This window comes from Eleginops maclovinus, chromosome 5 (assembly GCF_036324505.1).
Source record: "Eleginops maclovinus isolate JMC-PN-2008 ecotype Puerto Natales chromosome 5, JC_Emac_rtc_rv5, whole genome shotgun sequence".
In the NCBI taxonomy this organism is placed as follows: Eukaryota; Metazoa; Chordata; class Actinopteri; order Perciformes; family Eleginopidae; genus Eleginops; species Eleginops maclovinus.
Genome location: NC_086353.1, coordinates 16,361,586 through 16,387,723, shown reverse-complemented (window position 1 = coordinate 16,387,723; position 26,138 = coordinate 16,361,586). Strand labels below are relative to the sequence as shown.

Here is a 26,138-nt window from a genome sequence, read left to right as displayed (position 1 = left end):
ATAAGAGTCTATGAGAGAACCCTGGGGCGATTTTCAACCTGACAGAAATCGCACCTAAAGGGGCGGGACTTTAGTCTGATTGGACAATGAGGTTTTCACAGATCTAACGTGTAGAACACTGATTACGACTGCTGCTGTTAGAAAAAAAAATCCCTCTTTTCCCCCAAATAGCCCTAATATACAAACGACCCATGAACGTGAAATGGCTGCTTCTTAATGAGTTTGACCAACTCGAGCCGGCTTGTTATCATAGCAGTTTGATGACACATTGACAAGATATTCAATTAAGTTCATGTGAACAGATTATGTAAACTTGCTCAACCGTACCGAAGTTCTTAACAAAGCTTTATCAGTCTACATCAGTTAATGTTAATATGGAATAGTTTAATATTAAAGTCTATTATATTTGACAATGAATCACCCCTTGCTCTTAACCACAGGGTTTCACTTACCGACCATCAATACAATATTTCTTGAATGACATAAAACAGATGATATTTGGACTATCTCTGTGCTAACTCACCTTAAGTAAAAAATCATTTGTTTGAAATAAATATATATTTTTTACATGTCATCTGAACCTGAAAATCCCAATCCGTATCAGGTATTATTACTTTGACAATAAGTCTTCTTCTAGTTTATACAATATTTTAAGAAAATGAGGAAAAACTCATTCATGCAGTATTTTATTACTATATTTATTGTACTTTCCTGCTTCTTGTATTTTATATGAATATTTGGATTTTCAATTTGGAGTAAACATGAAAGCTTTTAAAAAACCAAAATAATTTTCTAACTGGCTCATATCTGCACACTTACAAAACAACATTCATTCAAAGTACAGCCTTGTATGGCTGTGTGTTTAATTAGAACAGAGGCTGAAGAACACCTTTAACATGTGAACAGTAAAACATTATAAGTCCAACTACAGACTGCTAATAACTTATCCAAGTCAAGCAGTAAACATGCTGATCCAATGAGTACTGTTTAAAAAAAAAATGTATATACACTTGCTGTCGAGTAATTTAATAGATATATTTCAAAGCATATATATTCAAAAATGAAGTGCAGTAATTAAACAAAACAATGAAACACATAGGTAACTAAAACCTTCACTATATGAACATAACTAGGAAGATACAACCATTTACAATTGGGCATGTTAAGACGTTCTAGGCAGCTGATGACAGCTCTCCGCCGATGTCGGCCATGAGGCTGTGAATCCACAGGTCCCGTTCCTCAGATGTAGTGTCCACCAGGTAAACAGTCAGCCTGCGTTCCCAGAGTTCACGTTTTACTTCGAACACACTCTCCACCTGGGCGACAAGTGCTCGGTCCTCCACGTGGTTCCTGAACAACATGGAGGCCTCTTCCGACCACTGGTGCTGTGTCATACCTGCAGAGAAAACATGGAGTAAGTAATCAGACGGTGGACCCAAGCTGCTAAAGGTTCAATTGTAGTCAAGATTTTTTTTACTGATAGACAATAGTTGTTTGCTGCAGCTCGGGTTGCAAAACTCAGAAAATATTTGAGGTGGAAAGTTTCCTTGAAATTAACAGATATAAAATGAAACTGTGTTTATGCTTGTATTTACCATGTTGTGTCCCATTACAGAAGCAAACACAAAAAAGACCTAGTTGTAGGGAGCATTATGATTGGCCTCACCTGCCAGTTGTGCGGTTATAGCCTGGAACGGCAGCTGTCTGAATTCCTCTATCAGAGGTTTGAGGAAAGTACTACGGACCAGCTCGTGTTTGCCGTAATCCAACTCGAAGACAGAAACCAAGCCGTTGGCCAGAATCCCCTTCACCTGCACGCGGTGCCAACTGGGTGGAAGCAAGAAATGGATAAGCCATCAACCGTCAGACAAAAGCAACATGTTGTAAATGAACAACTAAAAAGTCTTCTTCTTGACATTACAAAACAGAGAGCTGATATTTTCTGGGATACACACAACCAGCACAAGGGTAGGTATCCAGAAAAACCACAATAAACTAATTGTTTTGTAAATCAGCAGAACCTCCCTATATTCATCACACCTGGCCAGGTAAAAATGATTGTTATATGGAGGTGAAATATTTGATATACAGTGGTATGCAAAAGTTTGGGCACCCCTCTGAGATTTCATGACAATTTGCTTTTCCTTTATAATAGAAGATCACAGCAACAACATTTGTTTTCCTACAAAGATGTAGACGTTTTAGTGTTTTGCAGACCAAAATTCTTAGGGTAGCATTACATAGTTTTATTATAATAAAATAAAATGCAAAAAATGGGATGTGCAAAAGTTTGGGCACCCTTATAAATAGCATTCATTTCAACACCTGTACGGATTTATAGCTGACAGGTTGCTGCACAAAATTGCTTTGATTAGCTCATTAGACCTTCAATTACAAAGACAGGTGGAACCAATCATGAAAAAGGCTATTTAACATAGGTAATAGCTGGCTGTGCCTGGCCTAGGTTCTTTCTTAGGGAGTGGCAAGATGGGGACCTCAAAACAACTCTCCACTGACCTGAAAGCTAAGATAATCCAACATTATAAATTAGGAGAAGGGTACAAAAAATTATCTGACAGGTTTAAACTGTCTGTCTCCACAGTCAGAAACGTAGTTGTGAAATGGAAGGCCACAGGAACAGTCCGTGTGAAGGAAAGATGTGGTAGGCCGACAAAAATAGGGGAAAGGCACAGGCGAAGGATGGTGAAAATGGTCACAGAGAAGCCACAGACCACCTCCAGAGAACTACAACAACATCTGGCTGCTGATGGTGTAGTTGTTCACCGTTCCACAATCCAGCGTACTTTGCACCAGGAAGAGCTCATTGGAAGGGTGATGTGCAAAAAGCCTTTCCTGAGTGTTAATCACAAGAAGAGTCGCATGAGGTATGCAAAAGCACATCTGGACAAGCCAGAAGCATTTTGGAACAAAATACTGTGGTCAGATGAGACCAAGATTGAGTTATTTGGTCATAACATGAACAGGTATGCATGGCGAAAAAAACACACTGCATTCAATGAAAAGAACTTGTTGCCCACTGTAAAATTTGGTGGAGGATCTATCATGTTATGGGGCTGTGTGGCTAGCACAGGTACTGGAAAACTTGTTAAAGTTGAGGGCCACATGAATTCCTTACAGTACCAGGAGATTCTTGACAAGAATGTTCTAGAGTCAGTCACAAAGTTGAAGCTACGCCGGGGTTGGATTTTTCAGCAGGACAATGATCCTAAGCACCGATCAAAATCCACCAAGGAATTCATGCAGAAGCACAGGTACAATGTTCTGGAATGGCCATCCCAGTCCCCAGACCTTAACATCATTGAAAATGTATGGATTTATTTGAAGAAGGCTGTCCATGCACGGAGGCCAAGAAACCTGACTGAACTGGAGACGTTTTGTGTGGAAGAATGGGCCAAAATACCACCTGCCAGGCTTAAGGGACTTGTCTGTGGCTACAGGAGGCGTCTACAGGCCGTTATTGCAGCAAAAGGAGGCAATACTAAATATTAATGGAATTATTTCTTAGGGGTGCCCAAATTTATGCACATGCCTATTTTTGTTTGAATGCACATAAACATGTTTCTGTTTGACCAATAAAAGTTATTTCACTACTGAGATGTTTCTGTTACCATAAGGTATAACATATGTTAAAATGAAGTTGCTGCTTCAAAAGCTCAGCAAGTGACAAACTGATGCAGTGGTTTTCCTAAGGGGTGCCCAAACTTTTGCATACCACTGTATACTTCTTATTCTTTATTTCACAAGCAGATCATCAACTAATTGACATATAGTCATAGTCTAGTTTCATGAATGAAATGAAAAACCATAACCCCCCATCAATCCAAGGATCGCTGGCGTGGGAAGCAGGTTGAAGCTCAGCAGAGCTACACTTTACTTTATGACATGACCAGTAGAGATATAGCGATATGCAAAATATTTTTGTTATATTTATATGGTAATTTAAGCCTTGTTCCACTATCTCTCCTCTGTATTTGTTTGAACAGCAGTGGGCGCTATTAGACAGTAAAAAAGACAATTCACTTGACAAGTTTGACTTCAACCACAGGCGTTACCCTTGAGCAGATTTGTTTTTTTTAATTTATGCAAAGTTACTTTCTTTTCCAAGGTCATGATTTCAGTTTGCAAGCAGCACCAGCCTTACGCAGCCAAATGGAGAGCAGACAGATTACCAGTTGGCCGAGTAGAAGGAGATGAGTGAATCAATCAGGAATTACAGCAGTATAAAGACAACTTGATTACTGTAAGTTGAATTGATAATTGATTGATCATTTTTCAAGCATTTTGGAACATATCAAAAGTTTCTAACTATAACCATTCACTATAAGTGGTTCGGGTGAATGTATTTATCCTCACATAACACAGGACTGCTTATTAATATGACCTCCATACCCTGAAGTGCTCCAAAATGTATTAAGATTATCTTCTGTTGGCTCATGACGATCCTAACCTATCATCATTTTGAGTGTACAGAAAGTTGTAACCATGAGACGATTTGCATATGGTCTGACAGGCCTTATGTTTGTGCTTTGCATCAGAAGCAACCACATTAAATCACTTACTTCTTGTCTATTTTGGTGGCGTAGATCCCTCCTTTCTCAATTCGTGGGGCTGAGTTGATCTTGGACGTCTGGTTATAATAAAGAACCATCTCCCCCATCAACACCACCAGCTTATGCAGGTCCTGCCATTGCTGCAGCACAAAGTAACCAGGGTGGCATGCCACTGGCACAAACACATCCATATTCTGCCCAGGCTGAAAGAAGACAGGGTGGAACATTTAGTGTATATTATCACAACGCTTTTATTAATGTTATTAACCCTGAAAGTGGTTATTTAAACTTCTTATAAAATTATACCACAGAAATGGGAATGTCTACAGCCTTCAAGCACAACACGTGTATTTGCAGTTTGGAGTGTGGTGACTGGCACTCAGGAGTTTGGCTCTGGATCGTTTTTTGTCAACATCTGTGTGATGCAGTCAAATGTGTGACCATACAAATACCTAGCTCTTACAACTATAAATTAAAACCTAAAAAACAAGCGATGACATCATTTACATACACTTCCCTTGCATGGCAAGTGAGTCTGTGTCCACATACCTGGGGGAACTCCAGTGGCGGAGGCATGGGAAGAGGCTGCATCTCATTTTTGGTGGTCGTGTCTGGAGAACAGTCCCCTGCCCCGAGATGAGCTTGGCTTGAAGTCTTGATGATGGGGTATGGGACAGGGCTGCTCAGAGTCAACTTTTCCACTAAAGCACACAGACCTGGACATTTGATAAAACACAGGCACATGCAAAACCACTTCAGATTAAAGCTCAGTTAGCCCTTTCACCTCATTGTCACTGTGATGGAAATCTAAATCTAAACTACAACAAAATGTATATCTGTATAACATTAATTCACACAGAAGAACATTTTCCAGAACAAACTAAATCCTTTTCAAGAAGGCACACAGTTTGACCAAACAAATGCTGACTGTTGTAGGGAAGCATCCCACACCAAGAATGGACTTTGTGTTTACCTGAATCCACGCTGCCAGTATTGCTTATGATTGTGTTATTGTTGTTGTTCTGTGTTGTGAGTTGCTGCCACAGCTCTGACTTGGCCAGCTGATGGTTGATGCTCTTGTCCAGCTCCTGACTGTCAGCACCAATGAAGAGGTACATGTAGATCAGACAGTTCCCTTTGTGCTGGTCTAATTTGTGGATCTGTGATGAGGGAACAAAAGGGAGAGAAAAAAAAGGCACACATTGTTAGGGAGACCTTGAGATGGCTGTGATTGTTTTGGGGGGGTAGATAGAGGACATTACCTTCATTTTACAGTTATCAGAGCCCAGGACTGCCTCCTTCACAAACTGGACGGCCTCTGGGCTCCAGTCTCCCTCTGGAACTGTGAGGTCAGCCAGGCAACATTTCATAGCCTGAAGATATGAGAAAAAAAAGATGTACCATTAAAAGTTTTACAAACAACTTTATCAGACAATCACTTTAAGACAGATCTTTTTTTGCAGCTTTAGAAATAATGTTTGTTTATATTAAAAGGAAACAACAGACATGTTCCACAGAACAGCAATTCGCATTAACAATGAGACAAAAAATGTCCCAAGCACAATAAGTCCCAGACTTTGTTGTCCACAAATTAAAAACAAAAAATTCCATATTCCACCCTTAAGGACTATCAACAGAGTTAAATCAATAAGCAGATGAAGGGATGCTTCTCCAGTCATGTGATTGGTTGAAGATTTAGGACAACACAAAAACAACTGACCAGTGGTGGGATGACGATGAAGTTTTCCAGGAAAGGAGAGGGGATCTCTCGGAGATCAGTGACCTCTACAGTAGCTTGGACACCCAGGTCGATGAAGAGGATCTCAATCACTCTGTTGCCAAATATGTTGGTGATCTGGAAACAAGGCAACAGGCAGGTGGGTGCAAAATAAATATGAACTTAAATTGATTGATCCACAATATGACTTTCACTTTACTTTAAATATCCAACATATTTTAAGGTTTCTTTGGCTTTCCCAGAAATTATGATTTAAATGATCTTCTTACCTCCACTCTGGACCACATTCCTTTGTGACGGGCTAGGCAGACCTTGCCACTGAAGGGTCTGGACACCAAGGACTCAGACGTCATCTGTTAGAAACAAATACATAAAGATTTATATTATTACCTGAAAGGGATTGAATATCTAAATCCAGAGTTTTTTTACACTATCACTGTAAAAGATTCAATCCTAAAAACACTGAGGCAAACAACAGTCTTGTTAACCTGGGAGAGGAAGAAGGTCTCTGTTTCTTCCAGTAACTTATTGAGTCGTGCGGTTCCTCTGGAGGGCAGCTGGCAATAGATCATACCATCGGCACACACATTTGTGACATACACATCCTGATAGGTAGCATTTACCTACAGGCAAAAAGAAAAAATAATTTTAGACAATACACAGAGGATTAATGACACTGAGGATCTAAGGATCCCGATTCACCAACTGCTGGTTTTCATTCCAACTGAATAAGAATTGTGTTAATTAATAAACAAAACTAAAAAGGCAAAAGTTACAAAACGACAACGGCACCACTCACTGGTTGAGCTGACCTGTAATAGAGTGGCGCAGGTACCAGTCCTAAAACCCAGAAGTGAGTTGGCATTTTATCACTTATGGTTCCCTCGTCTCAGAGTCATGGGGATTTCTCCGTAGGATTTTGGAAAATAGGTCGAAATAAGGTCTGTGGTTGGCACAAATTTAAGAGATGGATCACGCTTTCTTCTACAACATTAAATGCATCAGCAGTGACACCCATGCGCAGCTTACTTGTGGGTTGGCCTACAAAAATATGTCATCCCTGCACCACCCTATGTCAAGAGATAATAATAAATATGAGAAGCCCCCCTTTGCTGCAGTTAAGTTGTCTTTTCACATGCATACGTTTGTTAAACAGCCTGCTATTCTAAGAGACGGGATCTCCATAGTCTTCTGTATTCACACTACTGTACGTGCAGTCTGCAGCACCACCCTTACAGTCAGAGGGTTTTTCATAGTGACGTCCTGGAGAGCCTTCAGGCAGGCGGAGTTGATGTTGACGTCTTCATCCTGAGAAGTGTCGTACAGCACAGCCACAGGCGTCTCATTCTCTTGACAGGGCTCCACGGTCTCCATCAGCAGGATCTTTCCGACCGCCAACTCATCCACAGAAGACAGCACCAGTGGATGGGAGCTGAAGGCCTCGAGACCTTGGAGAAAGGCAAAATAAAGAAGATTGGGAGGGGGGGCATTGAACAACTGAAATGTTTTCCTTCGGTTGTGACGTGTGTGTTTTTATCTTCATCAGCTGCACAAAAAAAGAGTTCCTAAAGTAATTTCCTTATCCTCTATACTGGCTCGTCGTTAGACCAAGGCATTCGAGGCTATAGCCCCGGATCTCTGTGCCTTAAAAAGATATAGGCCTAAACATATATATATAAAATATATACAATTATATGTAGGCCTATATGTTTTAAGGCACAGAGATCCGGGGCTATTCTGATGAAAATCGCCCCAGAGGTTTTTAGGAGGTTCCAATCGAACACCGCGGCCAGCAGCCACAATTGCAACATTGTTGAGCAGGGATAGCATGCTTGCACAGACTTAGCAGTCCCGCCGTGAATTGGGAATTCAACCTCTATTGTCACCTTGACACAGGTAGGCGCATCATGTGTTTATTATTCAAATTTTGCCCGCTGACTGTGGGAAATCAATCAGAATTGTGGTTGAGTGTGGTCTGGGTGAGGTCTCTGTTAAATGACTATTTTTTCCCCCCTTAATGCCCTACAAAGCCTACGTACGCTTAATGCAGATAGACATTGTATTGAAGCTAAGGAATTACATAGGGAACATTCTAGGCCTAGGTTTAGTGAGGGAAAATTTGCTTTATTTGTTATTAAAATATGACAAGCACCCCAACGATGGGCCTTCCTTTCGTTCTCAAACTACGTTGAAATTGCATCTTTAACGCCCCAATTTTCAAAACTTCCCAGGGGAAAAAACCCCGGACCCTCGTGAAAATAAAGACTCTATCTGCAGGGCTAAAGCCCCGGATATTTTGCACTTCTAGCGACGCCCCTGCCTCTATATACCTGCGAGTCTAACACGGATAGCCTGGAAGGGCAGAGAGAGGAAGTCCTGGTGCAGCTCCAGCAGATTAGTCCCGCTGGTTTCCACACAAAAGCCGTAATCCACGTAGTACACCTGGCCAACAGACAAGCCGATCATCAGAGCGAATATTCTAGATGGCTGCATATCTATAGAACTATAACTTAATGACTTACCTTGATCATGTTAGGGGCCATAACCTCTATGACTTGAGCTCTTGCCAACTCCTCTCCATCCTCCCCTCTGACGGCTGCCAGCTGGCCAACCACAGGTTTAGACAGAAGATGGTGGGTGGAGCCTTTGCAGTAGAAAGTGCGCATTGTTTCCTCCATGGCCTCCTGGGAATCGGAAAATGTCTCACCTACATACCTAAAAAGAAATAGACAACAGTTTTTAATCTGTCGAGCGTAGTAATCAAAATCATTTGCTGGATGTTGCATTAACCCATTTACTCCTAAAATGCCTGCAAAAAACGGCTCTAAAACCCTATGTATAATAGATATAAATGTCCTTATCTCCTGAGGGTTTTCTGAAAAAATACTAAGAATTGGCAACGTCTATGAAAACCTTAATATCTAAGCCTCTGTAGCACATAGAAACATGAAATAAATTGGATTGGTAGGGAAAATATTTTATATGATAAAATAACAAATCACAAATAACATTTCATATAACCAATAACATTTTAAAACATGCCAACACACAGACCAAGGCCTTGGTATGAGAGAGAGGTGGGAAAGGAGTGGGGAGGGGTGGGAAAGTCCTCTACCAAAGGATCATCAGGTACAAAAACTTCTACTTCCACCTCCCTCTCAAACTCCTCATTCTCTCCCAATTCCTAATCGCTGCCGTCGCTGACAAAGTATTCGTCGATTGTAGCCATATTTGCCTTTAAAAAAGTTAAAAACAAACGCACGTGAATGTCTGATTGAGTGACGTGATTGTCGGCCAACCATACGACATTTGGGTGGTCACGTGATTTAAAAAACCCAACAAGACCCACCTCATGAGTATTTGAATCAATGACAGTGCATTATATGCTGCATGCCTCATGAAAATGACGACAAATCAACAATGTTGCGCTACGCTGCAGCCGGCAGGAGCTTCAAAGCTGCGCTACGCAGCAGCCGGCGGTAGATGGAATGTTGCGCTGCGCAGCATCCGGTACAAATGGGTTAACAAAAGTTTTTACCTCCAGGAACAGATATTGCAAACATAACGTGCGTCTCACCTTAAAGTAACAGCATTGCTGCCCTTGGACTCAGTAACGAGCACAGAAGGGTACTGCTCTGAAGGAAGAAGCAGACCTGGAGGCACCACAGGACCCAGGACCTCCAGACCAGAGGGAAGGAGACGGCTCCTAGACGGCTGGCTTGCCTGGCTGTCTGCGGCTTTTATGTCGTCTTTACTGGAGTAATACAGAATGGCCTGAGAAAAGAAGAGGAAATCAACAAAAAAAAGAATAGATCAATATTTCAAGAATATCAATAGCAAAAAGGATGTCTAAAAAGCTCCCTTAAAAGGTCCCCTATTAAGCTCAATTTGAACAATATATTGTAGGGCCATATCTATACAAAACTCGTCTGTGAAGTGTTTTGCTTAAAATACCAAACAGATGACCCATTGTAACATGCAAGGAGGAAAAGAGAGAGGGTTGTATTTTCTGACACCGGGGACACATATTTATGTATAAAAGACAGCGAAAAGTGCATTTTGATTAATAGATTACCTTTAATAATAAAAGGTAATGGTGGAAAATAAATCATTACTTCTGTTGAAATTATCCACATTTTATCCTTACCAATAAATCAGGTTAGCGATGAGTTACTCCACACCTTCAAAGTTCACTTGTCAGTTGTGAGTGAGATAAAATAACTACGCACTACTCTTGAGGACCTACTTAAATTGTACATTGAGTACATACCTTCTTCTTGTCATGAGGAACAGGGTATTCCACAGTACATATATCCAGCAGAAGAGACAAGTTGTTCAGAACCTGTTCGGGGAATGGCGTCTTGTACGTGTCCACAAACAGTTTGGGCAGAGCGTGGGCCCACAGACCTTGACTGTACTTTAACAGAAGCTCCTTTATTCTCTGACGCACCTCAGCAGACGCAACTTCAGCAGACGCAACTTCAGCAGACGCAACTTCAGCAGAAGCTTTCGAGCGAGGACAAGGGACGGCATCAGAGGTACTTGAGAAGGTGGCCTTTAAAATGGGTAAACTCTCAGGGCCAGGATGGAGGGAAGAAGGTGATGTAGGAGCTTTAGTTGATGCCAGGCAAGTCCAGGTAGGGGCGAGGGAATGAGTGTTTTGAATGTGGGTAGTTGTAGGAAAGTTGTGATTATCTCCATCTCCATCATTGGCATTAACAAAAGGCTGCAAATGTGGAGCATGTGCTGGATTGTGGGCGGGACTGCGCAATGTGACTGAAGACAACGGTTTAGCTGGAGAGGCAGTGACAGGTTGTGGAGGAAAAATGAAGGTGGGCTTAGCCAAGGGGGAGAGACTAGGTTTAGGGACAGGGGAAGGCCTGAGGGGGGTGGTGGAGGAAGGTGCGTCGGAGGTTGGGGGACAGGCAGAAACAGGTTTGGTGATACTTCTTGAATCGGTGGGTGGTGCTCGAGACCCATTGGCGGTGCTACTGTTACGAACAGTACAAGGCTTAGGGGGCAGAGGAGGGTAGATGAGGTGGTCCGCTCGGTTGGGAGTTTTTTCCACCTGTGAGGACAGGACGAGAGACAGGACGAGGAGGAAGGAGATTTTATTCCTACCAGTTCCTATCAAGGTTGGATCCAAGTATTGAACATACTTTTGATGGAACCTCTTTACCCATGCATCGCAGTTTTTCTACTTTTCGACTTGGTAAGTAAAATAAATTAAAAAAGACTAAAACAGGCCAGATGAACATTTCTATCGTCCTCAAACAATACTCACAAGGATTTATATACTGTATAATTATTTGAGCATGAACAAATAAGAGTTACTGACTCACCAAAGCGATGTGAGTCCACTTTTCCAGATCTATGAGCACCTGAGGGTGGAGCTTCTGATTGAACATGTCGTTGTAGATGGCGGGTAGTTTAGACATCCACAGTCCACTGTAGTACATCATCAGGAGTTCAGTTATTCTGCTCTGGATCAGCTTCACGTCATACAGACCAGACTGCATTGGGAGATTTCACATGGATCATTATTCTAATTTAGTCACACTCATTTGCAGTTACAATTTATATATAATTCAAAGTCGTGTTATGTTGGTGATAAATCAAACATTAAGCCGAAAGTCTATTTTGTACCTTGGGTTGACCACGGCTGGAGACCTTTTCAAGAGGCTTTGATTTGAAATATTCTGCAAAGGGAAAAGAAAAGGTTTAGTGCTGATGTTGGTAAACGATTTGGGGCAGATTGAATCCGCAGGTTTTGGTTAGTCTGGTTAGGCAATTTATTTCTGCAGAAAGGTTCTCAATGGGTGAAAATAAAAACAGAAATAAGATGTGGGTCAGAAACAATTTTAGCATTTTTTTCCTTATGAAACTCTCGTTTCTCTATAAATAATATGACTGATTAACTAGTGTTTTTGCTTTAAAAAAAAAGGAATCAATAAACATTGTGAAATTGATAATGACAAACACCAACAAGGTCCAACTTACCACTGGGCTTCTTACTGTTTCCCAAGCTCTTCTTTTTCCTGTTGGCAACAGAACAGTCTATTGAGCATATTGTTCACTTATTCAAAACAATAAGTATAATAAAATTACTGCCCTGAGCAATATTTTAAAAAAGGGTATTAGAAAACTGTTGTAAGCCTGCTAGTTTTTTATAGTTAGGTTTTTCTAGAAAACTTAGGGTTGAGATTAGGGTTGAGATTTAACCGATAGAGAGGCCTTGTCCACCAAGGTTTTTTTTTCTGGTGTATTTTATTCATTATTTTAGATGACACAAGGGTTTCCCAAGGTTATGAGTGTTGGAAGATTTTAAGCGCTGCAAGGCTTTCTATTGGGTAGAGTTGAAAATGTTCAAATTGGGTAACACACAGCATTGGCAATGTCACTTTTAACCTTGTTGTCCAAATAGAGTGAAGGAGGGGTGGGACACTATGTCACTTATTCCAAGCACCAATGTCGGCTGTCAGTTGCGATATATATACGCATCACTGAAACCAGACACAACCACAGCATTATCAATTTGGTACGACCAAAGTGCACACAGATAAGCGTTTTTATAAAAACTGTTGGGGGTTTTCAGCTGGGAAAAAAAGGCTATGGTGAGAAAAGGGTTAGTCCACAAGTGTATGTTCACCTGTCAGGCACCAAACACTGTTGTACAGCTGTTTGATGAGCTGGTTGGTCAGTTGGTTGAGGAACAAGTTGAAAAACTGGTTGTCTGCATGGGACAGGCAGGTGAGAGCTGATGCTTTGGTTCAATTGCCTGATGTTTGGGGAGAACACAAGCAGATACAGTACTTTTGTTTATTCCTTTGAAATTCAATAAAAGATGATGCATGGAAGAAAAAATAGCATTATATTCTTCATAGCATCAGTGTCAAAGAGTGCTTTTCACAGAAAGCATCCAACACTCTGGGTTTCCAAAAACTGAAAATTAAAACCTGACAAAAACCTTTCATTAATGCTGCTTTGTGGTAGCTTTACAATGTACAATCAATGTTGCTCATAAAAGCTGAAAGTGTCGCCACTGCTCATCATTATTGAGAAAATCTGTTATTGTTTACCTGTAGTCTCCTGCGGCGCTGAAGCCTCTATAGCCTGTATTGGAACGATAACGGTTTGCTGTCCAGTTACTGGCACCAACAACTGTGGGTTGGCGGAGACTGGACCTTGGCCTCACTAAATGCATGTAGAGGGGGGTATAGGTTAATTTAGGTTGATAAAAGGAGGAGGGATACAGATAGCTTTGATGAATTATAAGGAATCACCAAAAAGATTGTAATAAACAAAAATGGTACTACAGAGATAAGCGGTCTGACATAAGAGACAAGGAACAAGAATCTCCTACCGTTGAGCATGTACGAGTTGGACGGTTTGAATCTCATCTTGCAGTTCACAAATCGGGAGGGGCCAGCTTTCTTGCCGTCCTTCTGCTTGGCCACCAGCTCAGCAATGTGGGCCGTCTCTCCACACACTGCGGCAAAGCATTTCATCTAAAAGAGCACATGTGTTGTATTCAGAATAATTCACAAGTGCTGTGTAAAAGTTAACAGTTTATGCAGATATTTTCAGTGCCGTGGTGATGCTAGCCAACTGAGACACAGTATAGGGATGCAAATAAACACCAGGTGACAATGTCCTCACCTCACCCATGCGGTACTCCAGGCAGACCACAGAGGGGATGCTCGCAAGGTAGTCTTCCAGTTTGGAGTAGCCCAACTTCTTCAGCGGGATGTTCTCTCCGCACAGTGACCTGTAGTATGACTGGAGGGTGCTAAAAGACACCCCGTGTTTGCTGGACTGAAGTACAGACCGCAATATTTTCTTAATGGACTCGCTGTCCGACATCCTGATGGTTCACACTGAAAAAGAAACAAAACAAACATTAAACCAGAGTATACCTTCCCTAACGGCAGAGGTGTGAAGTAAGGAAGTACATTTACTCAAGTACTGTACTTAAGTACAATGTTGAGATACTTATACTTTACTTGAGAAATTCCATTGTGTGCTACTTTATACTTCTACTCCACTACATATAAAACGGGAAATCATTTCATTTTACTCCACTACATTTACTCTACATTTTTTAATCAGCTTTAGCTACTTTTAACAAAATGCATCTCTAAAAATCTAACTAATGGACTATCTCTTTAACAAAAGAGTTAAATTATGTTACGTATTTAACAAAAACTAAATCAGAACTTTGTCTAAAACAGTAAAATGCTACTTTATGCAACAATATCATCTAGAAATGTATAAACAGAATTATATACACACTAAAAGGAAATTTATCTGCACAAAGATTACCTTTAGGTAAATTTAGCTTATACTACTTTTGCTTATGTAATATTTTTTAATGCAGAAATGTACTTAGTATTTTGACAATGTATGGCTACTCCTACTCAAGTAAAGCATCTGAGTACTGCTACCACCTGTGCATAGCGACGAGTGTAGCGTGGAAGTAGTAGGCCACAGGCAGACCGTTAACGTTACATTGCCCTGATTTTTATTTGCCGTAAATGTGTGTCCGACATAGCGGCGTAAATGAGATATTAATTTCCGTTATCTTGTCTTCCAATGGTATTGTTAGCCTAGCTAACATATTTGGCAGGTGGTCCGCCGTTATATAGTTGGATCATGGCCGAGGGATGAACAGAGGCTAATGGCTAGATGTTCGTTAGCAGCTAGCGGCAACATAACGTTTTTTCGGCCCACAACTGACCTGGTTACAACCCAGACACAATTATTACCGATGTGCAATGACGTTAGCCCACGTTTTGTGGCCGACAAATGTATCTCCATTGTATTTCTATTTACTTACCTTATGTTTTAAGTTGTTAGCCAAACTCACGTGCTCTCTTCTGTGCTGCTGAGTTCAATATCACGTGCACAGGTCAAACGGTCGTTTCATAAAACGTCAGTTACTGCAAAGTGATGGTCACCGTATAGTAGGCCTACGGTGAATTCAACCAAAAGATAGCAAGCTGAATGTTTGTAATCATACAGTCTCCATTACCAACATACATCTTGGCTAAACAGTTAGTCAAACCTCCAAAACAAACTGCACACTAATAAATATATGTATTTCTCTCCACATTTTTTAAATAAGAACTTTGACTGTTTCAATATCAATAACAACCATGCATGGTTTACAATTAGTGTTTTATTTCCAACTCATAACTTTTGTTTGTACAATTACCAGATATTTACAACTCAAACAAGAAGCTTGTTTTCATACCTAATGTATTCCTACAAATTGTATCATCACACAATTCAACATAAAAACACATCAAAATCAGTATAGTACAGAGGCTATGCAAACACATGTATAACCAATTTCATTACATTACTCTTGGTAATATATTATAATATAAATATAATGTAGGTTTTAAGATATTGATAAAACATTTTAGAGCAGTACAAAGCTCAGCATCAAAACACTCAATCTCTGTATCAAATCCAACATGAGTAAATCCTTAATAACGGAGTCTCCTTCTGTGCTGATAGAAAAGTTGACCTAATCCCATTTAATAATAATAACTTACTTAAAATGTATCAAATATTAGTGCTGCTTTTTAAATGGTGGTCTTTGAAAAGGAAAATTTGAAAATGCCAAAGAATTGCTTATACAACTTTTGGATCCATCATTAAACTTATTTTCATTTAAAATAAATTAACAACATCTTTGGCTCTTACACATGTATTTTATTAACTTTATCCTAATGTATAGAATTGTTCCTTCATCAGTCCTCTGCTGGTGTGACTATGATCTCTGGTGATGACTGTGACTCTGCTAGGCTGCTCTTTGATTGAGAAGCCATGACACAAGCCTGCACGACTGTGTCTGATGAAGATGAGCTGAGGTTGCGTTTTCTTAGCAGAATTAAATGAGGGTTCCTCAGTAAGGTATAAAACAATATCCAACGCCTCCTGGCCCGGCTGTTCACAAGGGATTCTAGAAAAAAATGATGAGAAGTTAATGAACTGGAAAGAAGAAGGAAATGAATTAATGATTAAAAAACGGGGGGAAATAGATTAGGCCTACTATTGATAGAACATGTGAACACACACAAAAAAATGCATTTGAAAGGTAATTTGAATAACATAGTTTAGTCAGTCGGTGCATTCTAGTTAGTGGACAGATGGAGACAGTAGTTTATACACAAGATAATTGTTATTACAAGCGCTACACGCCCACACACTCACACTACTGACCTGATTGCACGTTGCTGAATGTGGAGTATGCAGACACAGCGTGTCTCTCGCATGTGTTGGAGACCAGCAGCTGGCAGAAACACACCATGACTGGATTGTTATGATGGTGGTCAGCAAAAATCATCCCAATCCAAGTAGCATAGCCTGAAACATGCAAGAAATACTGTTATCACTGCACACAATAATGAGAACTACCGAATTAACAGTACTTTAAACTAGTGCTGTCAAAGTTAACGCGTTAATTTTGGCGATTAATTTTAAACCTTTAATGCATTAATTTTTTTTAACGCAATTAACGTGGTTTTGTTTACTTCCGTTGGTGGCTGACCCATAACCTTTGGTCACGTGCGCGGGCAAACCGTGCAAACATCTATCCTAATAAAGATCAGTCTATGGTGGAGAGATATAAGGACGGACTTTTACGGGGAAAGTTTCATTTTAAAAAGTTGCCCGACGGCTCGTTGGACAAAACCAAGGCAATTTGCACAGTTTGCAAAGCCGAATTTAGTTACCACAGAAGTAACACGTCTTTAGCGTATCACTTTAAAGCAAAACACCCTGCTGAAATTACCTCCACGGGACTTCGCCAGTCTACACTACAGGAGTGTGGCACTCGTGGGCGAATAACGAAACCTGTAACTGAAGAGGTTAACCAATTCCTTGGTTACTTGGATAGTTAAAAACTGCCGCCCAGTTAGCACAGTAGAGGATGGTGGACTGAGAGAAGTCATTCGTGTTGCATCGGGAGATACCTCTTATAATTTACCCTCGAGAGGAACCGTCGTGTCAAGAATACACACGTTGTATGAGGATGAGAGGGCAAAGCGGACGAACATGCTTGAGCAAGCAAAGCACATCGCGGTCACATGTGACCACTGGACGTCTGTCAACAACGATAATTATTTGGGCGTCACGGCGCATTTCATTGATCAAAACTGGACTCTGCAGTCGTTTGCACTTACTGTGAGTAACACCGAGGAGCGACATTATGCAGAGGCATGTGCTAACCATTTTCTGGATGTTGCAAACGAATGGGAAATCAAGGAAAAGTTGACCACACTCGGCACTGACAGCGCTCGTAACATGGTAGCTGCCGCGAGGCTACTTCAATTTGAACACCTGCCTTGTATGGCCCACTCTCTGCAAAGAACGGTCACAGTCTCACTTAAAGACAGTGGATTTGAAAGTGTTCTGGCTAAATGTCGCAAGATTGTCGGGCGCTTTAAGCATAGTCCATCTAACGCTCAGGAATTAAACGAACAGCAAGTTGCATACGGACTTAAGCAAGAATCACTTGCTCAGGACATTACAACAAAATGGAATTATACGCTGGAGATGGTAAGGAGGATGCAGAGAAACAAATCTCCACTGACCAGTCCACTACCCTGGCGCAGCAAAAGAGCAAGGTTGCCATGTTGACTGACCAGGAGCTTGCCAAACTGAAAAAGCTGGAGGAACTATACATAATATGCACTATACATAATATATGCATCTGTCTATACCTCCTCATTCCACAAGTATTTAAATACTTTCAATGTATTCCACATATGTAGCTATATATTCACATCCTCAAATCTTTATTGTTGTTACTGTAAATATTCTTCTCTCTTTTGCACTATTTATTTATGTTATTTGCACCATGTATGTTGAGTTGTTGGAGGAGCACGCGACATAAGATTTTCATTGCCAACATATACGCTGTATCTGCTGTGCATATGACAAATAAAACCTTGAAACCTTGAAACCTTGAAACCTTGAAAGGAACTACTTGAACCTTGCAGGTAAGTTACTTATTTCTTGTTTCTCCTCCCTCTCTGTCCTTCTCCCTATCTCCTGTGTACAGTATGTGTACCTTTTTCTCTCTCTCCCTCTCTCTCTCTCTGTCACGTGTGTGTGCTCTCTCTCTCTCCATCTGTGTGTGTATGTTGTTTTCTCTCTCTCCCTGTCTCTTTCCCCTGTGTGTGTATGTGTGTGCTGTTCTCTCTCTCCATCTCCTGTGTGAGTGTGTGTGTGTGTGTATATGTTGTTGTTCTCTCTCTCTCCCTCTCTCTTTCACCAGTGTGTGTGTGGGTTTGCGTGCACTGGTTCTCTGTGTTGTTAATAAAGATTTACTGAAATGTTTAACACCTTGTGCTTTCCATTGCAGATATGTGACTGAACTGCTGGGGGGAGAGCAGTATGTCTCCTGTTCAGTGGTCTTGCCAGCCTTATGCCACTTGTTCAGAGTTATGGAGCCCTCAGACGATGATCCAGTTTATGTTCTGATGTTCAAGAAGGCCTTTACCACAGACCTAGCTCAACGGAAGGATAGCACCAATCTCAAATGGCTGAGGATAGCACCAACCTCAAATGGCTGAAGATCACTATTGCCCTTGACCCTAGGTTTAAAGACCTTAAGTGCCTTCCAAAAGATGAAAGGAGTGAGGTGTGGGCTTCAGTACGTGACCTGATGATGAGAGAGACACGTGCACAACAACCACCTGCTGAGACAACAGAGGAACCATCACCAAAGAAGAGCAAGAGGATATCCATGTTGCTGTGTTGTTCTGATTCAGATACAGAGGGGTGTCCACTACAATGGTGGTCAAAGAGAGAGGGAGCACATGCCAGGCTGGCACCCATTGCACGCAAGTACCTGTCAACCCCTGCAACCACAGCGCCTTGTGAGAGGTTGTTCTCACTCTCAGGCCACATCATTCAAAAGAAGCAAGCTTATTTGTCCCCTGATAACGTAAACAAACTGGTCTGCCTCAGTAACTGGCTGAATGTAAAGATGGACTAAGTAAATTATCTTTTTGGAGTGAAAAATGTTCAATGTTCCGAATTATTTTTTGTATTTGCACTGTGCATATGTGTACTTTAAGCCATTAAAATGGTCTTTGAATTTAAATATACTTTCTGTGTTTTTTCTGCACTAATTTGATGATTGATTTTACATAAATAAATATTCATTATAAGCTTCAGTCTTAAGTAGAAAAATGCAATTAATTTATTGATATATTAATCACGATTAATTACAGAAATGTGTGCGATTAATTAGTTATTTTTTTCTAATCGATTGACAGCCCTACTTTAAACAATATATGCTTTCTGAATTTCTGCCATTTCCTAAAATAAATAAACCCAAACACCTAGTAATGATAACGTTACAGTTGTTGTTCTCATCTAACAACAAATGGAACTTTAGCTGTGATGTTTTATTGTAAAAAAAGAAACTTGTACTAATATCGTACTTTTGTCTCACACACGTCTCTGTGTAGTTAATCTTACCGGGATCCATGGTTTCATATCCTCTCTGCATGATGGTTCGGTCTAAGCGGGACACTAGCCATGTTCCCACCACAATGCTGTTAAGCAACCTCATAATGCAGTTACCGATCCCCATCACCACGTTGTAGAAAAAGAAGAAGTAGTTGAAGCAATGGAACGCCTTTCTGAAGAGGGGGTAGACAAACTGGAACTTAAAGCTACAGATTTACTTTTGCCAAAAATCAAGGTCAATTCCTGTCTAACAGTCAGTGTTTTCTGGCAAATAAAAGACTTGATAATGGTCTTATGGTCTATACTTGCGTATACCTATATTGAATTATACCCACCTGTTATTGATAGCTAGAGGTTTTTGTTTATCAGTCGGAGACATTTTGTCCTGAAGGAAGAAGATCTGAACCAGAACTATCTGGAGAATGACCAGGGCAATGACCAAACTCATGGTCAGACTGAAAGACACATGAGAAATCAATCAACTAATGTGTCCATTCATAAGCCATTTCAAATCCACAACCACAGGGAAAACATGCCTTACACTATAAGCCCCAGGTTGTGGAGCATGCTCAGTGCTCTTCCATGCATTATAGGAAGAATCAGCCCATATACCAAAAGTAGAGCAAACAGGAAGTGGACAAAATGGACAATCAGGTAGCCTGTAGAGAAAATATGAAAAAGATATTCAAATATTTCACAGAATCTCTTCACATTCATGTTCCTTATGTCCATATTAAACTCATAAAGGGGGGCTGTGTTATTACTACAGTTTACTGTTGTTTTATCAGCTTTCTAGGTTGTTGAAGGCTTTGCTGGGTTTGTGTAGGTTTGATAGCAATTCTCATTTTGGGTTCAGTCCAATTACAAAGGCTTTATGGGTGTACATCTTAGTGACGATCTGTACTGTATGTAAATCAGGAAGTCAAAAAATTACCCCAAAGTGTAAATGCTATTTGCCAACCAGAGTATCTTGCAATGGAAGCCTGTAAAAAAAATGAAACACAAAAATGGTTTGAAATGCAATAAATGAAGAGGCCAATTTAAACGAGATGGAAAACATTCATACAGGTAAAGTAACAACAATATTTTCAAAAACATCTGTAGATAGCACACTTTGACATGCAAATTGTGACCTGAAACAGATTAACATATTCCAATGTCAAAAATGTGTGTTTAACTTACTACGCTGACAGCAGAGCTAGGGTTGTGAAACTTTTCAGGAAGAAAACCCTTCTGCCCTTTCCACAGCCTCTTCAAGTGTTTCCTGTGATGAATCATGTAAATTATTGTTTAACATAAGTTCAAATACATTTTTATATTTAGGTTGTTTTTAGGTTTCTTACCTGTAACATGCCAAGACATGGAGACAGTAGGCTACAGAGTTGAGACTAGCAAGGATGGTGGTTGCCAACCAAGACTCTGGAATTAAAGAAAAAACAACAACTTTACTCGGTTTCATTGATCAGGCCTCAGTGTATCAGTGTTGGAGTTTCCTTTTCTAAAACCAGAACTATGAAGAAGTAAGGAAGCAATGCATATTGAGTGTAAATGTACCCAGATATTGCATTAATAACAGTGACTATACGGCAACAGCAAACTAACTCACTCCTAGCCACGTGGATGAACTCTTCCAGCTGTGGTATCAGGACTCCCAGAGCTTCAGTCTCATTACAGGAAATAACCAGGTGTTTAAGTGTATCCTTCCACTTGTCAACTTGATCAAAAGTCAAATCACTGAGGCTGTAGTCTGCCAGGGTCATCTGGAGAACAATTAAGCAGATGCACCAATGAAGTGCATTGTGTTCACAAAACAACGTTTATGGATAAGAGAAGTTTTCCATAATTAAACATAAAAGATGTCATGCTGTACCGTGTATAGGCCTATAAGGGATACAATGACGGTGCCGATGATCCTGTTGGGGAACTTGAAGTAGGGATCCCACTCATACACTCTTCTCTGGAACCAGCTGAGAGGCTTACTGCAGAAGAGAAAGTAATATATTATTGAAATGTTGGATAGTAGAAGCTGAAATATAGATACAAAATGTGTAAGAACCGTTATTGAAAACTGTTGACATTGAAGAGATCTCAGTTTTCTGTAAACTGGTTCAAATATGCAGAACTAGTAAATCTCATTAAAAGCAAAAGATCCCAATTTATTCAAGGTCTGCTTGAAAGCAGCACCAGTGCATGTGTGGATGGATGTGCGTTCTACCTGTGTAAAGATGTTTTGCACAGCAGTCTTTTAACATGCTGCACCTGGTGATGCTCATTTAGCTCCTCAGTGTCCTGGCAACAGATTCAGACCACAAGTTCACAGTTTTGTACAAATGTTTTAATAAATGTGACGTTAAAATCACATAACCTGTAGGTTATTAGGTATTAGCTTATTAGAAATACAAAGCAGAAACAAGATCAAAGTTTTTATTCACGAGGGATACTGACCTCCTGTTTCACTTGCAGGTGTATACAAATTGCTTTTACTAGTATGTAGACAAATCGTCCCAAGAGGAAGATGAGGGAAAGGATGCAGGGCCACTGGATAATTAACTTCTGGTATTTACCCAACATCTAAAAAACCACAGGCAAAAAGTGAGCAATTATTATTTATTTTTTCTATGACGTTTCAACAATCCAACAGGAAACACTGTTTTGTACAGCGTTAATTCTTTACACTTAGGAAGAGGTTCCTATAGGTGAAAGCAAGATTGTAACAGGCACATTACATAGCTTTCATTATGGATTTAGTACTCACTTACCATGCCATCTGGACAGGTGAATGTATCCCAGACTGTGACGATTATCCTAAAAACCAAGCATTAAGACATGATTACCTGCTCACGCAATCATTAATTTGTCGAACAGTTCAACTCTTTTATTTTAAGTGTTGCATGCTTTTGCATTGTTGAGTAAAATAAAAAACACGGCAGTGAAATAAACCCTTTGCTGCACTAATCCACATTTTGAGACATATAGACATTTACCAGGACAGAGAGTAGAGTATTCCCAGCACTGCACCAGTTGTTCGGAAAGGTGTGGACAGACAGGCAAAGAAAGGAAAATAGACCACGCCCACCTCTAAAGCTCCAACCAGATACACTATAGCTGGGCAGAATAATCAGAAAACATCACATCAATCAACGTAATTTTTTAGGTTGTGTCTAGATCAGGGGTGTACAAACTTTTTTCAAAGAGGGCCACATACAGAAAAATATACGGAGAGCTGGGTCACTTATAGAGGTGAATATTGTCTCATAAGTTAAGTTATAAGTTAGCAAAACAAATTAAATGTAGGTGAATAATGCACGATACTTCAAAATGCTTTAAGGAAAAAAACAGCCTATCCCGTCTCTCTTTAGGGTTTCATTTATTTTATTGGCAAGTCATTCCTGAAAACAGAAGCCTCAGATTGCTGATAATAAGAGTAAATATGAAGGTTCAATTTCAAGCTTGTTATAGAAATAAGTTATAGGTTTTTTTTATCAACTAAGATTTGTTAGAATTTTTTTTTATTCTAAATGACTGAATTTATTTGAAAATTGGGTCCATTAATATATTTGAACATATCTATTTGAGAAGTACAATATAAGACAAGCAGAAGTTTAATTTGTGGGCCATATTGCATTATACTTTTAGAATTTGCAGAGGGCCGATTCAAAATGGCCTGCGGGCCGCATTCGTAATTTGGACACCCCTGGTCTAGATGGTTACCGCAAACATGTGAACATTTAGCGAAATGCTTAAGGTTTGGCATTGTATACTTGTATTGTATACTTCGATTGTATACTTGAATGGTATAGATTGTCAGGCAACAACTGTTCCAAGAGTTTTCGCGGGTCACCATCTAGAAACTTTATTTATACCTTCATATCCCGTAGCAGCAATGTCAACAGGTTAAGAATTTGGCCTGGATAATGATAGCAAACAGTGCGAGTACCTCGGGCCCAGGATGGCACAATGAAGGGGATGTAACGTTCAGAGAAGAGTAGCAAGACGCTTGAGGACACGGCACCAAATGCAAACCCATAGGACCAGCGATTGCTCAGGCTTCCTATAGTATCCAAAGGCCTAGGACACAATAGTGACATAAACAGAAATTGATATTGCTGATTTGGCTGCATAAATAAACCTGTTTAAAATTTTAAAAAATATGGGAAATCTGTTGCCTATTCATTCATCGTACTACATGTTAAATACTTTAGTTGCGATACCGTAACATGTATTGCTTCTTCTTTCTTTTCCTCTTAAAGTTCCTAGTTGTTGTTGCTGTTGTTGACTTACACCACAATAGCAAATCGTCCCCCCAGAAAGGGCAGTTTGTGATCGCAGGCCAGTCCCTGGGCCCTCTTCTGGAGGAATGAAAGCACCGCTGCAATCAACATCTAGAAGACAATAAATCAATACATTATACAGAAACATTAGTTCTGAACAATATGTCTTACTATCTGCTTATTCATTCGATGTTGTCACAGACAATCTGTCTGTGTATTTTTTGTTTTATTTTGAAGTGTCACGGTCTGTCTGTTTTCCTGTTTTATTTTAAAAAGTATTCACCCCCTGTCTTATGTGTGTATTTGCCTCCTGTCGCTGTGTTTTCCCTCCTGTTTGATTACTGATTATGTTCACCTGGTTCCCTTGTGTTTTTCCTGCCCTGCCCAGCTGTGTCTTGTCCTTTGATTCATTCTTTTTTTCTCTTGTCGGTGTTGTGGGTTCTTTGAGTTTACTAGGGAGAGAGGTTGTAAATCCAGTTTAAACAATTGTCTCTGCTGCACTTGGGTCCAACCTGCTCTGCTCAACCCTGACAAAGCACGCCAAAAAAAGTTTCAATAAATTGTTGTAAGTTATGGAAAGTCAATTAGTATTAGTCACCCTCCCTGGAGCAATGCAGCAAAAGTATTCATATTTGGGGCTAAATAGATGGACAACTTACTGCTGGTATGAGTGAAAGATGCAGGAAGATCTCCATAGAGATTCCATTTTGACAATCCTGCACTGTGGAGAGCCTGGAGAAACAGTGACAATAAAAACAGAATGTTATTTAACAAGGCAGGATGGAGTAGAGGTAAAGACAATGAAACTAAACAGAAATAAATAACAGGCCTAAAGGACATTACAACTACAAGAGACCATCAACCCCTGAGGCGGTCCTCAGTTATGTGTGCTCTTCCCGCCACACTTATCCCTCTACACTCTACAACCATGACTGTACCTCAGGTGACTCTTCTGTTCTGTGATGTAACTATTTCAGCCTTTTTACAATCAACTAAACAATTTGTCTTGTGTGGTGTTGGTCATTGTTCATAGGTATTTCTTTGAACGTCCGTAAGGAGCAATACAAAGATAAAATCACTTCTGCTTTATGTACACAAACCTGGCGAGTCTACATCCCATTTATGGTTTATAATTCTTTATAATAACCTTTATAAATCCTACATAATTCCAGTAGATTTCAAAATTAGATATTACACTTTTGATTCAATAACACTTCTGTAATTAATGTAGTTGCTTTGCAGGATCAGATCAGATCAATCAGATTTAGAATACAAAATACAATCAACAAATTCAATAAGGGTAAACATTCTTGATCCTTTGGAGCAATTTAATAGTTGGCAGAATAACTAGATTTGGCATGAAATCACTATACAAAAGTATGCACCAATACCCCAAAAAACAAAATGATATAACTATTACTATTATTTAAAAAGGCACACTGCAAAATAAGTTATTTAACTTTTTTTGTACCTTGAAATATTTTAATGCTATTACTTTCCCGTAAGTAATTTTTTCGAAAATGATTGTTATTACATTGTTGAATAGCTACATTATTTTGAGTACAAGATCATTAACACTTCATAATATGAGTTTTCCTTCATCATGAAGTTCAGGTTTATGTTTACAGTAGCCCGATCTTGATTTGAAACAGATTAGATCAGGTTGTTATTCCTAAACTCAGTGTTACATTACTATGACCGGCTAACAGCCGGTAGTGAAAGTCGAGAACGGTGCTGTAATGCTATTAGCAGAGAGCCGTCTGTATACTTACAAGTCTTCCACTTGGTTTCTTATCATCCTTGATAAGTCAGTTCACTGAAGTCCAAAAAGCTTTGTTCCTGCTCTGCTGCAAAGATGAGGGAAGTCACTGGATTCATATCACTTCTTCATTTCCTGGTTTCGAGCATGTGACTGACACACTGACCTTTGACCTCAGAATTCAACACTTTGTTTAATTATATTTTTCGTGTGTGGCTCTGTTTTCTTTCTCGTGCATTAGCTCAAACTCTCTCTGTTTGTCTTTATCACACTTACATACACACACACACACACACACACACACACAC

At 40.0% G+C, this 26,138-nt stretch overlaps 2 protein-coding genes across 4 annotated transcripts; both read right to left on the bottom strand.

The window, feature by feature from the left end:
- Positions 1-832: 832 nt before the first annotated feature.
- tdrd7a (tudor domain containing 7 a) lies at positions 833-15,229 on the bottom strand. 2 transcript variants are annotated; one of them, XM_063883052.1, is made up of 22 exons: positions 15,146-15,229; positions 13,969-14,186; positions 13,673-13,817; positions 13,389-13,503; positions 12,959-13,087; positions 12,310-12,347; positions 11,956-12,008; positions 11,652-11,822; positions 10,580-11,377; positions 9,887-10,083; positions 8,832-9,024; positions 8,640-8,751; positions 7,546-7,757; positions 6,798-6,932; positions 6,579-6,662; positions 6,292-6,426; positions 5,834-5,944; positions 5,545-5,731; positions 5,121-5,287; positions 4,581-4,774; positions 1,667-1,827; positions 833-1,396 (listed from the first exon to the last, which is right to left on the bottom strand). In XM_063883052.1, exons 2-22 carry the CDS (start codon positions 14,170-14,172, stop codon positions 1,173-1,175), a joined length of 3,765 nt encoding a protein of 1,254 aa, XP_063739122.1. In that variant the 5' UTR covers positions 14,173-14,186; positions 15,146-15,229; the 3' UTR covers positions 833-1,172. The 2 variants fall into 2 exon arrangements, with proteins under 2 accessions (XP_063739122.1, XP_063739123.1); XM_063883053.1 differs by having other exon boundaries at positions 5,121-5,272.
- A 243-nt stretch (positions 15,230-15,472) lies between these two features.
- On the bottom strand, positions 15,473-26,050 carry stra6l (STRA6-like). 2 transcript variants are annotated; one of them, XM_063884701.1, is made up of 19 exons: positions 25,844-26,050; positions 24,731-24,803; positions 24,427-24,523; positions 24,082-24,182; positions 23,738-23,868; positions 22,785-22,905; positions 22,560-22,605; positions 22,246-22,371; positions 22,016-22,089; positions 21,671-21,779; positions 21,407-21,560; positions 21,144-21,219; positions 20,983-21,064; positions 20,735-20,783; positions 20,342-20,459; positions 20,136-20,255; positions 19,810-19,973; positions 16,540-16,683; positions 15,473-16,279 (listed from the first exon to the last, which is right to left on the bottom strand). In XM_063884701.1, the coding sequence occupies exons 2-19, from the start codon at positions 24,775-24,777 to the stop codon at positions 16,068-16,070; spliced, it is 1,971 nt and encodes a 656-aa protein (XP_063740771.1). In that variant the 5' UTR covers positions 24,778-24,803; positions 25,844-26,050; the 3' UTR covers positions 15,473-16,067. The 2 variants fall into 2 exon arrangements, with proteins under 2 accessions (XP_063740771.1, XP_063740772.1); XM_063884702.1 differs by lacking the exon at positions 24,427-24,523 and having other exon boundaries at positions 25,844-26,047.
- Between the last annotated feature and the right edge of the window lie 88 nt (positions 26,051-26,138).